This window comes from Athene cunicularia (genome assembly GCF_003259725.1).
Source record: "Athene cunicularia isolate RWA chromosome 12 unlocalized genomic scaffold, athCun1 chr12_part1, whole genome shotgun sequence".
NCBI classification, from domain to species: Eukaryota; Metazoa; Chordata; class Aves; order Strigiformes; family Strigidae; genus Athene; species Athene cunicularia.
Genome location: NW_020799116.1, coordinates 8330981 through 8343927, shown reverse-complemented (window position 1 = coordinate 8343927; position 12947 = coordinate 8330981). Strand labels below are relative to the sequence as shown.

At 40.0% G+C, this 12947-nt stretch overlaps 1 protein-coding gene across 1 annotated transcript in view; it reads left to right on the top strand.

The window, feature by feature from the left end:
* The window catches only part of MDFIC2 (MyoD family inhibitor domain containing 2), a 46686-nt gene extending 37157 nt beyond the window's left edge, over positions 1-9529 (top strand). The window contains exons 5-6 of the mRNA XM_026857646.1: positions 4985-5206; positions 9252-9529. Coding sequence (XP_026713447.1) covers positions 4985-5206; positions 9252-9511 — 482 coding nt within the window. The 3' untranslated portion in view covers positions 9512-9529. The remainder of the gene's footprint in view (positions 1-4984; positions 5207-9251) is intronic.
* The last annotated feature ends 3418 nt before the right edge of the window (positions 9530-12947 follow it).

Sequence of the window (12947 nt, the reverse complement as noted above, 5' to 3'; positions counted from 1 at the left end):
CCCCCACCCCCATTGCTGCTGACAGACAAATTATGTCCTTTAGACTGGCAAGAAAACATAGTTTGGTTTCCTTCTTACTTCTCCTTTTTTGAAACACATCCATCGAAACCCAGGGTTTGGGTTTCATTTTACTCTGAGTCATTTCAAACCAAGTGAGTTCAGTTCAAGCTTTTATACTTACAAGTTACCATCCATCGGGTCTGATGTAGCTCTGCCTGCTTCATCTCGGGACTGAACGGACATGGCACACAGCTCTTTCAGTGACGAGCATGTGATATATTAAATAGACAAGTAGCGACAGCGGTGCATGGGATAACCAGTGACAGGGAGATGAGCCAGGCATTCCTTTGGTTCTGTCGCTGCACTGATACACAAAGACGCCTCACGGTGAAATTTAAAAGTTACATGTCCTAAACTGCTAGAGTTTTCCACACAGTTCACCATTAACCCTTGCCACAGGGGTGTGAGGCAAAGGGCCACTACCAGGATAGATTTGGAACAAATGCCACTGGCAAGAAGAGCCACAGGCGTCCTTGTCCTTTGCTTGTAAAATGTGTGTGAGCCCTGCATAAGGTGATAGATCAGTTCTCCTCCTTCTCTTTCAGTGGCAACTCCTGCTAACCAGTTGCATCAAATAACTCTTTGGCATTACCCATATTGCTGCCATCCCTGTCCAACTGAACAAAAACATATTGCTGCTGTCCCTGTCTCATGCCAAAAAAAGACCTAGAGGCCTTATATGCCACTAAGCTAATTTCAAAAGTGCGCTAGGAAACATCAGCCTCCTATTCTCCAGCTTTGTGCCTAAGCCAGCGTAGAGACATAGAGGTCAGGGGACCTACTATCAATGCCAGTCTTGGTATCACTGCTCCTCGCTATTAACCAGCGAGCTCTGGGGCTGGCATCAGTGGAACGTAAGCAATTTACTTCGTACTTTCATTAATTTAGACACCGTAGTCAGCCTCCTGAATCATGGAACGTCTAAAAAAAATAGAAATTTCATGTGAGTATTGAGACTAACTCTACCTTTAATACAAACATGGGTGAACAATCCCAGTCTTCTACTGCAACAGTCAAGGCAAGCCCCAGCTTCCCTGTATGAAGAAGAAAGTTGCTGCTTCATGATACTATTTTAAAATGGCACATTGTGGGGGTTTACCTCTAGCTGTCTCTGCCTAACAGTCTAACACTGAATAATCTGAGCTTTCTTCATCATGATACACTTATTTTTCCCTTTTATTTCACTTCAGTGCATGATTTCTACATGTTAAAAACACAGACATTTGTGGATATCTGAAGCTGAACATGGGGTCTTAAAAGACAGTAGCAAAGTTTGACCCTTGCCCATCTCTAATTGTAGTTTAATTTTTTTTTTTACATTCTCATTTCACAATAACCATAAATAATATCTATTTTACACAATATATTTTTAAAGCCTATTTGCCTCCACTTATTTGTTCCAAACTCTCAACCTACTAGTGTTCCATGCAGCAACAAACTATAAAAGAAAAAAAAAAAAAAAAAGCGCTAACCGTTTTTTTTTTTTATGCTTGTCTAGCATTATCTTTATTTCTTTAGACACTTTGTGCAAACATTAAATTGATAAAAGACATAATGTAGATGGACCCACAACTGAACTGAAGGTAATTGCATAAAAATGAAATGGAGACCTATAATTGTACACTGCTTTAGCCTCTCTCGCACTGTTTTCTGGAAGCAAGGATCTCGCTTGTCATAGCAAGTTGCTTGTTACAGTGATTGCATGAAGACTTGATCTAGCTGTACAAGACAAGTATAACATTACTTAACGGGAGCTTTTCAAACTAAGAGTCTGACACTAAAATGTACTGTATTTTCAAAGATGTAGTATGCTTTAACAAACAGAAGAGTCCTTGAATGACAGCTTTTGTTACCCTTTTGTTTGATGGTGCTGTATTGAAAAATTCAGGTTATGTCTATGCCTTTCTATTTCTGGTTTTGATTTCTCTTCAACAGCACTTCAAGAATAAAAATTGACTCAAAGCATGAATAGTAGAAGTTGGTGGATACAGTAAATGTTAGTCTGGCATTTACTGATTACCTCTGTCTGATTCTTTTTTTCAGTCTCGTTTATTGAATGCTTAAGTGCATTCTGTGGGCCATTGTATTGTTGCAGAAATGGGGAACTCAACAGATATATTGCAATTTAAAATATATCCAGTTTAGACTTTGGGGCCAATTTTGAAAGTGGAAAAGGATAGAAATCGTCATTTTTGCCTAGGCCTTTCAATCTGATCCATGTGTATTCAGCTACTCAGCCTGTGCGTAGCTTTCAGCCTGGAAAAACAAGATCCATTTGTAAGATTGGCACCTGAATAACAGGTGGGGCATGTGTCTTCTGGACTCACAAATCAATTACTATCCAATAGATCCAATGCGTAAGTGGGACATTGTGTCCTCCAGAGCTCTGCTACTTCAGTTAGCACAACTTTTACTTGAGATGATATATAATTGAATGAAAATGCAGGAAAAACTAGCATGTCACTGATTTATAAACACTGGAAAAAAGTGATTTCTGTACATGTAAGCACATCAAAAATGAATGAATTTTCACTTTTTGGACTGAAGATGCTGGTCAAGAAGTCAGAGAGGGAAAAACAACAAAAAAAGCGCTATATTTACTTACTCGGGGGGGGGAAACCATCAACAGATTATCACAGATTGGCAAAATCTGGTGTGCTTTGCCCAGGATGCTGGTTTCCTGTGACCAAAGTGTACAACCTCCAGGCGAGCACCGCTGTGTTTTGCACTGCTGGTTCACACCCGGAGGAGCCACTGCCTCTCCTGCCCTTCCCAAGTCTTGCCTGTGGCTTTCCTTTGTTGTAATGCTCACAAAAACTGACAATTACGGGTTTCTGTGACTCCTCTCTGTCATTGCTGTCCTACTCTCTCCTTCCCCCTACTTTTCTCAATCCCAATGGTCACTTCCTGCCTAAGGCCAACCTGTAAACTCTCCAGGACAGGGAAAATCCACCTTTCCTTCATAGTAGACTTTGTCATGATTACAAGTTCAAAATCTAGCCAAAACATCTGCCAACACACATTTTTAAAACAGTGTTTTAAAGTGAAAATGATAGCTTAGTATTTCTTCTTATTCTCTCCCAAGGTCTTACTCTACTAACCTCTACCCAGCTTTTCTGCTTCTATGTATTTTTCCACATGAAGTTGATGTAAAACAGCATGAAATCTATGAGTAAAAATATATATGAATTGCTCACTCATTCTGTAAGTAGATTCATAGAAATCATTAAAAAAATTAGCTTGAAAGGGACTTCTAGAAGTCACCTTGTCTGGCCTTTGCTGAGGGTTAACACTGCGGTAAGAGCAGGTTGCCGAGGTCCACGCCCAGCTGAGCTCTTCACACTTCCCCAGCCTTGCCAGGGCCTGTCCCGGTGCTTTACACCTCCCATGATGGAGAATTTGTTCCCACATACAACCCCAATTGCCCTTGCTGCCACTTGTGACAGTGGCCTCTTGTCCTTTTACCTCTGTGCACTGCTGGAAGGACCTGGGGTCTGGCTTCTCCATCACCCTGGCAATGAAGTGGAAGACAGCATCCAGCATCATTCTTTGCCTTCTCCTCTCCAGGCCAACCAAGCCTAGCTGCCTCAGCCTCTCCTCACACACGAGATGTTCCAGGCCCCTCACCACCTCGGTGGCCTTCACTGGACTTGCTCTAGATACCAGTTAGACCTCAGATCTTTGCTTCCTCCCACTTCAAGCCTGATGGTCCCAGTGGTTTTTCACCTTCCTTGCAATCCACCCATCCCATTCACATTTCCTCCTTTTGGCTGAAATAATACTATGGGACATAAATGCAGTCTCAACAAGGTTTCACTCAACTTTTTTTTTTTTTTTTTTGGCTTTTCTTTAATATACATCAGGGGTCAAAGGTACCTGAAAAACAAGAGATATGCAGGGTCTCTCTTTGCCTCCTTGCAGCAAAGTGCAGACTAACTGCTTTAAGAGCACTTACCGTTCCTCTCAGAAAGTAATGTTTGCAAAACTGAGGTGTTTGTAAAGATTGATTTTCTGTATATAGCTCAAGAGCAAGCATATCACAAGATTTAAGTGAGATAAAAAGTGAGGCTGTGCTTGATGTGAGGTGCAGGAGTTAATCAGCTGTAGATAAGAATTGATGAGGTTTTATCATCCCAGCCATAGAGAGAATGAGTGTGTTTCTTGGCCTCTTGATCAGTTCGGAGAGTAAGTGAAACTATATATCAACCCATGTTTATCTGTGCCTGAGAAGTTCTTCAAGAATAAATTGAGCTCAGAACTCTTTTTAACCTTTCCCCTAGTTGGGACTTAAAATTAAGCTCTCCCTCTGGTTTTTGAGCTGCCTCTCTGGCACACTGACAGCATGTGAAGTATCCCATCTTCTAGTTGACTTCCAGGCCAACAACACTAGTGTGGATGAAGTTATGAAATAATGAATCTGAATGTTAAACAGATACCATCTGGCTTTCTTTGCTGCAAGATTATGAGCCATGGCAAGCTGGCACATCTGCATCTAGGTACCACCTACACACACATTGTTGGCTGTAAATTTAGGGAAACAAACCCACTGTTGAAAAATAACAAGATCATTGTTTTGCCTTCTTTTATATCACAAATTGAAGTTAGGATATCACAATTCAAATAGATGTTGACTGAGGCAATATTTCTGTTCTCTCTCCTAACCTGATCCCACCCAGTTGAAGTGAATAATTACTTAGCCTCTAAGTCCTCTGAGTTTAAGAGAAAACCTTAGAATGCAAGTTCACAAATTCTTCTACTAGGAATAAACTTTAGTTGCGTAAAGAGACGGCAATCATTAGGTAAGTAGGGTTAGGCCTTGGAAGAAAACAACTGTAGGCTTGGAAATTCTGCATATGTTATTCTTTCAGATCTCTGTCTTAGTATCACAAACAAGTCTTTTTTTTTTTTTCCTTAATCCCACCAGATAACCAGCTTACAAATGAAAAACGTACAGATGAAAAGCCTATGAAAGGTATTGTTATGAGTTCTGTCGCAGAATTCAGCATCACAGACACTTCATCAAAGGGTACCAAAAATGAGAAGAAATTGTCAGATGCGAGCACATCATCCATTGCTTCCCTGGAGAAATGCAGAGAATTCACTTACATTGAAGAAGACACATCAGTACATCAGAGAGACAGTGACGGTATGTTTTATAAAACAGATCACATTTAAGCTGATTTCTAAATAATGCCCATTGCAAGAGCACTATGTGTATCTAACTTGAAATAAATGTTTACATGCTGAACAGGAGGTACAAGAACATAGCCAAAAGCAGCATTAAATTGCCCTGCAGACATTTTTGTGATAGATGAGAATCTGTAGAAGATTATCTCAAATTGTCAGTGATATTAAAGCCATAGAAGAGGAGCTTAGAGGCTATAGTGCAACAGAGCATTTGTACTTTTGTAACGACTATTTGCACATAGGCACTAGTGTCAATATCGGATAAACAGAATATCTCACACGGACATATTTCTTCCCAGTAGTAGAGGCTGTTGCTTTTGCCATTAGTACTGCAGTACCTGCTGTGATCACTGAACAGATGCTGTGTTTGGGGGTCAGCATATTATTTCTATGGAATCGTACAGGCAGTTCTTGTGTGAACCGCTACATCCAACCCTGCCGTTCTGCTGACCCATCACCAAATCCTCTCTCTGCCGTCTACACTGCAGAACTCACGTGAGTCAGGATGAGGAGCTCTCTTCATACTCTGCCCTGCTTCTGCAGAAAGTTGTGTCTGATGACTGGGCCAGGTGGATACGTGTAGATAGGGCTTCTGGTTAGTTCAGCATGCTCCGCATTTTGAAAAAGCATATTTGAAAACAAAGCGCTATGAGAAGTAGTTACAAACTAAAATTGGAGCAGAAGACCAGTAGCTCAAGTGTATTTTTACAAATGAGCACTGCTAAAACACAACGGGAGCTAATAATAATCAGAGCTGTCTTTCCTTTTCCAAAAAGGTGCTCGTCCTTTTCATTGTGTAAAAGCACAAGTTAAAGAGCCGAATACCTGCATTATATTTTTTTAAGAGTTTCAGAGGCAGTAGTATAACCAGGAGTTGAGGAATAGAATGGGTTGTGAACGCTCATTACAGGCCAAGGAGCATGACTCCTGCTAATTTAAATAATATAACACCCCTGATGTTAGTGGAATTATGCTGAGAACCAGCTATTCCTGGTTATTCCAGTGGATGTGGAAAAAAAAAAAAAAAAAAAAAAAAAAGCACTTTTGAAGTTTCTTGTATGTGTCTTTTGCAATAATGGATTAGTGTGCTATATCCAATGGAGTTGGGATCTATCAAGTATATAATTTAACAATTCCTCAATTAAGAATTTCTAAATACAGATCAACATAAACTGCCACGTTCTCCAGGAACCATTAGCCATGACCATCTCTATTGTATCAATGATCCCGTAATAAAAGGGATGTCTCTGATACATCTGTGGGAATACATTTCATTTTAATGAAGGATCTGAAGTATTTATTTCATTTAGGAGACTTGTCCTCTAGTCCAAACACTCACTATTTTCTGAGTGTGCTGACTTTCTGAGTTTGCTGACTATCTGCTCAGGCCCCTCAACCATTACTGGCACACAGGTGTGTACCATGTGATACAAATAACAGATTTCATACTCCTTAAAAAAGCTAAAAGTGAAGGAAATTAACAAAAAACCCCAATCTGTGCTCAATTAATAATGTTAAAGGCTGGATGGAAGCCAAGAAAACCAAAGGAAGCCAGATTTGTGGTTGTCACTGTATACTCCGCTCACTCTACTCTGACAAGTTACTGCTTATTCCACACACACAAGGCCAAATCCTGTTTGCTGGTGCATGGAGAACTTCTGAAGGCAGAGTGATAGCTGAGGGAATTGGTGATTTTATTGCCTGTGCTCAGAGAGGAGCATAGCCGAAGCTCGTAGGTCTCACCAAGGGTGACCATCATGGCTTCAGCGAGCTCTGGACCAGGTTTGTTCAGGGCAGCCTCTGCATGAGCAGGGGGTGAGCTGACAGCCACCAAACAAGAGCAGGAAAATTTAGAGATAAGGCAGGCTGGCAAAATTATTAGAAGTTCTTCTTTTGTGCTAATTAATCTATTAATATAGGGAATGAGAGCTGAGGTCCTTGTTCTCACTGAGATAAATGCAGTAATGCCGTTTAGCAAACAGCAGGGAAAACAGAAGAGAAAACAGGAGATTGCATCTTCTTTTTTGCAGTTTGTGGCTAATTTATTTTCAAATATATAAATGAATGCATAGGAATGGATGTTTAATTGCTAATATCTATTATTTATATACATTATCCCACTTAAAACAGGACAAAAAAGCCTCACACATGCAGATTTTTCGAAATGTGTTACATCCATTATCACAGTTCATGGTGTGTGCTCTGATGGGAATTTAAAAGCATCTTTACTGCACATCACAGGCTCTGTGCTGAAACATTATTTTATTATTAAAATCTTGTGCTTTTTGTGTGCTCTCTTTCCTCGATGAAACTCTAAGAATTGTATCTATTCTCTTCAGATTACATAAGCACCATTATGGTTAACACATTCAGGAAAAAAAAAATGATATTAGAAAATAGATCTTTGGAGAGGACAAAAAAATTGAAAGATCCTTAACTGATAAATAATTCTGAATTTCATCTCTCACATCTATGCATAGGAAGGAAATTTCATAAACATAAAATACCTAAAAAGAATAGTCTTAATTACATCAAGGACTACTGGATAAAATTATTACATTTTCTACAGTGTAAATTTCATACAATTAAATGCACCAGTGTCACCTTATAAAATGTTTCAATTTTATAATTATTTCAGTTCATTTAGTTAAAAAAAAAATATAAGCATGAATTTACTAAGTATCATCGAAATCTAGTCATTCTTATTCTACAGAACTGACTTAGAAGTTAGTTGTGCTTGTCTGAACTTAAATAGATCTTGACATATTTAAATATGTATTAAAATTGATAACATTGGTGATGATACGTTACTTAGAAGTTCAACCACATGCTATTTATTCTTGCTACCTGCTTTAACTGCTTTTTTTTTTTTTTTAATAAAAAAGCTGGAATGATTTCTTAATTTTGTTTTTCATCAAGAAAGCTTTCTTAAAAAAAAAAAAAAAAAAAGAGCATAATTCTGGAAACTTCCTGGCAGTGAACTTTATGTTACGTGAGATAGAAAATGCCACAACAGAACCAATGCAGTTGAATGAGTTCACAGTTAGTCATCCTAGGGCAAGAAATGTGGTTATAACCATATGCTTTCCTGAAAGAACCAATGAAAAGGCATTCATATTGTTGAAGGCATTTTTCCTTTCCAAAAACAAGGAGGGAAAAAAAAAATATTGAAAGGTCTGGGTCTTTGCGCTCCAACTGGATTCACACAGTCAGAATCTCACACCTGCTCCGCACCCTGCTGCACCCGGAGGCAGCCTCCCCAGATGCTGTAGTTTGAATGGTGGGGAGTTAATTAGTTGATTTTTGAGGGGAACAAATATAACACAAAGTTTTTGTCACAGTGACCAAGTTTTCAGGCATATCGACTGGCTCCAGACACACATTCTAGCTGACACTATTTTCCAAACTTTTGTTCTCCTTTCAAAAACTAACAAGTCTGTGAATGAAAAGGTGGGAAAGAGTAGGAGAAACATGATGGTTTTTATCTTTAATTGAAAACTCTTCTGAAAAAGAAAATAAACTCCAGTGTCATGTGCATTGGTCAGGTAACACATGTGACGTCACAAAGCAGCAGCACTTCCAAACTCCTGCAAGGCTGCAAAGCCCCCAGCAGAGCATCCCTGCTGCAATGGGGTTCACTCCTGTGCTGAAACTTACAGCCAAACACTTTAAGAGTATAGAATCATAGAATCATTTAGGTTAGGAAAGACCTTTAAGATCATCAAGTCCAACCATAAGGTTAGTTCAGAGTACTTGTTCCTCTGAACTTCACAGCACAGTGTATATTCATTCAAATTATTTTCATGCCGCTGTTGTTCTTCCAGAACAAACAAGTCAGAAAATATATCCTTTCATTTGCCTTTATGAAAGTAGTTATCATCAATGTATTTTCAGCCTGCCCTGTGTGCTCTCTGGCATCTCATTTCTGTGTAGTCACCCAGCCTGAACCTGGGTAATCAAGCACGCCCCTTTTCTTATGTCTTGCTGCTTTTCCTTTTTCTCAGATGAATGCGCAACACTTATCCTGGCCTGCTTGTTCTGCCAATTTTGGGACTGTCTTATAATGCTGCCTGATACCTGTGAACATTGGCTGACAGATACCTGTTGTCCATCCAATAGATACTACCAGACCTCCAACGAAGACCACACAAACAACGACTGCAACTGTGACTGTGACATCGATTGCAGCCTTTTTGAGTCCTGCCACGAGACTGGTGAATGCCTGGAACTTGCTATGGAGATTTCCGAAGTCTGCTATCGCTAATAGGAAAATAAGTGGCAAAATTCCTGAAAACTGCCTGAAAGTGAACTGACAGAATACAAAGGAGTGTTGGGTTTTTTGTTGTTTGGTTTTGGGTTTTTTTTTTTAAGAAAACATAACAATAATAACCAGAGTGTTTGCCAACCAGGACTTGTTCATCACGCTGCTCCCACCCCGGAGGTCTGTATATCTGTACCATTCTGGTTGTATGATTTCAAAAACTGCTGAAACCAATAAAGGGCAAAAAAGGGTCTTCTTTGCAATAGACAACAGAATTCCTAAGTGCCAAGTGTGCTCGATGCTCTACTCCCTGTCAATCCAAGGCTTTTATAAACCTCTAATTGCTTTAAACATGGATTTCCCCATTCATAAACAGGACAAATTAGGACATTATTTTAGGACTGATATATATTAGTTCATCTTCCTAATGGATTCATACCTAAACATGTATTACACATTGTTGGTTATTATTAATAATGTATGATGCAGCATCATCTTATAATTAAAAATTTATTTATTCAATCTCTTAAAACACACTTATATGCTCAGTTTAGGTAGAAAAGAAAATTAAATGAATTAGAAACCATGCTAGCAGTAATTACAGCAAATGTCCCTAAAAATCTCCAGTGAATTTTGTAGAGGAAGCATTTTAACAGGGTAGTGCAATTCGACAGTGTATTAAAGTGCGTGCCTATGGTTATGTAATAACAGGTTAGGCCTATTGTTCATTAGTTATAGGAAAGGGCTCCTTAAGTGTAATTAGCCTAAATGGGAATTGACTGCACACTTCCAGAGGAGAATTACCCCATGGATAGCCAGTAACTCCTTCGCCTGATTTTCATTTGTAAGATTTCTGCAAGCAGCAGAACGTTGTCACCTATTTTAGTGGAAACAGGCATTTCCACCTGTGCACAAAAGATTACAAAATGACAGTATCTATCCTGGCTGTGCTTTCAAACTCCCTCTATCTCTTTTCTGACAGCAGGCCTGATTAATAAAAAGGAAATACATATTGCACGTTACACATATGACAACAAAAGCATGTAAATTCAGCTGCCTGAGGGAGTAGAACGCACGTATTAAGCACACAGGAAAATACAGAGTTGCTTGCTTACATTAGGTATTTATAGACTAACACCAAAGACAGTGTTTGCTTTGTACAGGCACCAAAACTTCTCTCCAAACCCCCACCGATCTCGGTGCAGAAGTGCCTGGGGAATGCCAAACAAGAATCCTGGACAAGGTGGTGGGATACTCAGCATTGCTGAAATCATTGAAGCCACTTGTTTAATATTCAGAGTTTCGAACCTGTAGTCCTGACACATGAATATCTAATGGAAACAAAGATTCATGTGATTTTCCTTTACCCACCCCCCTCACACCCTTCTGGAAAATTCATGTTTTCAAAAAAAATCACTAAGTAGGAAGAACTGCTCATGATCTTTGTACAGGTGTCTTACAAAACTCGGTGATCTAAGGACAACAAACCTTAGAAATATAGTGAGCAGCCCAGCATACCTTGTTTCTGTGCTCCTTCCAGGACATGGGTGGGGAGTAAAAGAGGTTTTCTTATTTTAATTGTGACATCACCTTGTGAGTTGCAGCCACCTAAAAGAATGAAGTGCTTACTTGCCACACCTGAGCTAGCCTGCCAGCTGGGTCTGGACCCCACCCCAAAAAGCGCTAACTACTGCCACCCAGGAGGCACTGGCTTCGCACACCCTGGGCTGGGCAATGCTGTTTTAATGCTCCAGTTTGTACTTTCCCATAGAGTTTTGATCTTAAATCGCCCAATACTGAATCCCACAACTAATCTCCCTGTGCAATGTGTTGAGCCACAGTGGACTGGATCATTTCACTTCCTACCACAGGTTGTCCTTGACAAAGTGGCAAGTGAGTATGTATTAACAAAGACACAGACCAAAAGTATTTAAGAGTCAGAAAAGGAGAAAACTTGCCCCACATACTATATCATAGAGAAGTACCAATAGAGATGCACACTGGCAGTCCTTGCTCTTGATGCTGCCATCCAAAAGACGAGATCTCACGTGCAATGCCTGGAAGGAGCCCATGAGAGGAAACCAGAGCATGAAATACCCCAAAATTCTGCCAGTGAGGGACCCAGAGATGGGGAAATTGTCTTGCAAGTCAGGATGTCTTGTTCCAGCTCTGAGCCTTCAAGGTAATACACATTGACCATACCGGGATGACCCATGGCAAGTGAGGTCTCTGTGAATCAGCTGTGGAGCTGAATTAAGGACTACTGGCACAAATATTTTCTTCCAACCCTTTTGCTAGGAATAATTATTCAAAAGAGCTTTTTTTTCATGTTGTAGTCCATAGGTTGGAAAAGTGAGGTCATGTCTACTACAGGGCATGGGTAAAGTCAAAGACAGAACTGCAATGGTCACAGCCATAGCCATGGCTAGACAGGATGTCCCAACAATATGAACTGAATCACACCGTGGGATATACTGTGAGCTGCTGTTGTATGGCTGTGGTTTAAATAATGCAATAATATCTCCTTGCCTAAAGTGTTCAATGGCACATTGCTTCGTTTCCTGTTTTAGGAAGTAGATTTTTAGAGGCCTTCTGTATGAGCAATGGAACTTTGAAAAACGTGTAGTTTTGTACAACGTAGTAGAAGCAGCACCTTATGATGACTTTGTTTTCTGTCATAAAATTGTTAATTGAAACATTGTATTTTCATGTCACACAGGAGCCCTTCAGTACATTGACATCACAGAAAGTCAGTCAGACTTTCCGTTAACGGTTTCAGAAACTGGGTTTCCTCTTTGGAGAGTCATTCTATTGCTACACTAAACTGACTTCCTAGGCCAGAGAAATACCCATTTATCAGATTTGAACATGGGTGGACATTCCAGTGAAACAGAAATATTTGGAACCATTCGAGGCTGTCTCTGTATTTTTTATTTACTGGGAAGGAAGGTCTGAGCACTTGAGTAGGAGGCGTTTGGGTGGATGGCTGTTCTGAACATGTTGGACTCAGCTGTGCTCCCAGAGAGATGTCAGCTCCGCAGTGTGTGAAACCAGCTCTTCAGAACAACAAATAGAAGTTACCATTTTGCAAACGGGAACATCGCTTCGACACGACGCCTCTCCTCAGCACCATAAATGCGCTGACAGATTGGCTGGGGGAAGAGAGAGACAGAGATAATAGCAAAGAGCTATATTGCTACCTTCTACAGGAAGGGGCCATGGGATGCTCTCTAAGGATCTCCTCTTGGAAATGACCCAGCTGTCTCATCCTTGAGAGGAAAATGTCTTTTTACCTCCTTTCACTATGTTCTCAGGCCACAATACAGATTAAGATGTAAACCTTTTACATCAAAAATTGTCATTTGCTGAATATTGTACTGCACATAGACTGAATGTGAAAAGCTTCAGGTTGCTTCCAAAAGGTTAAAGGCCAGTTATC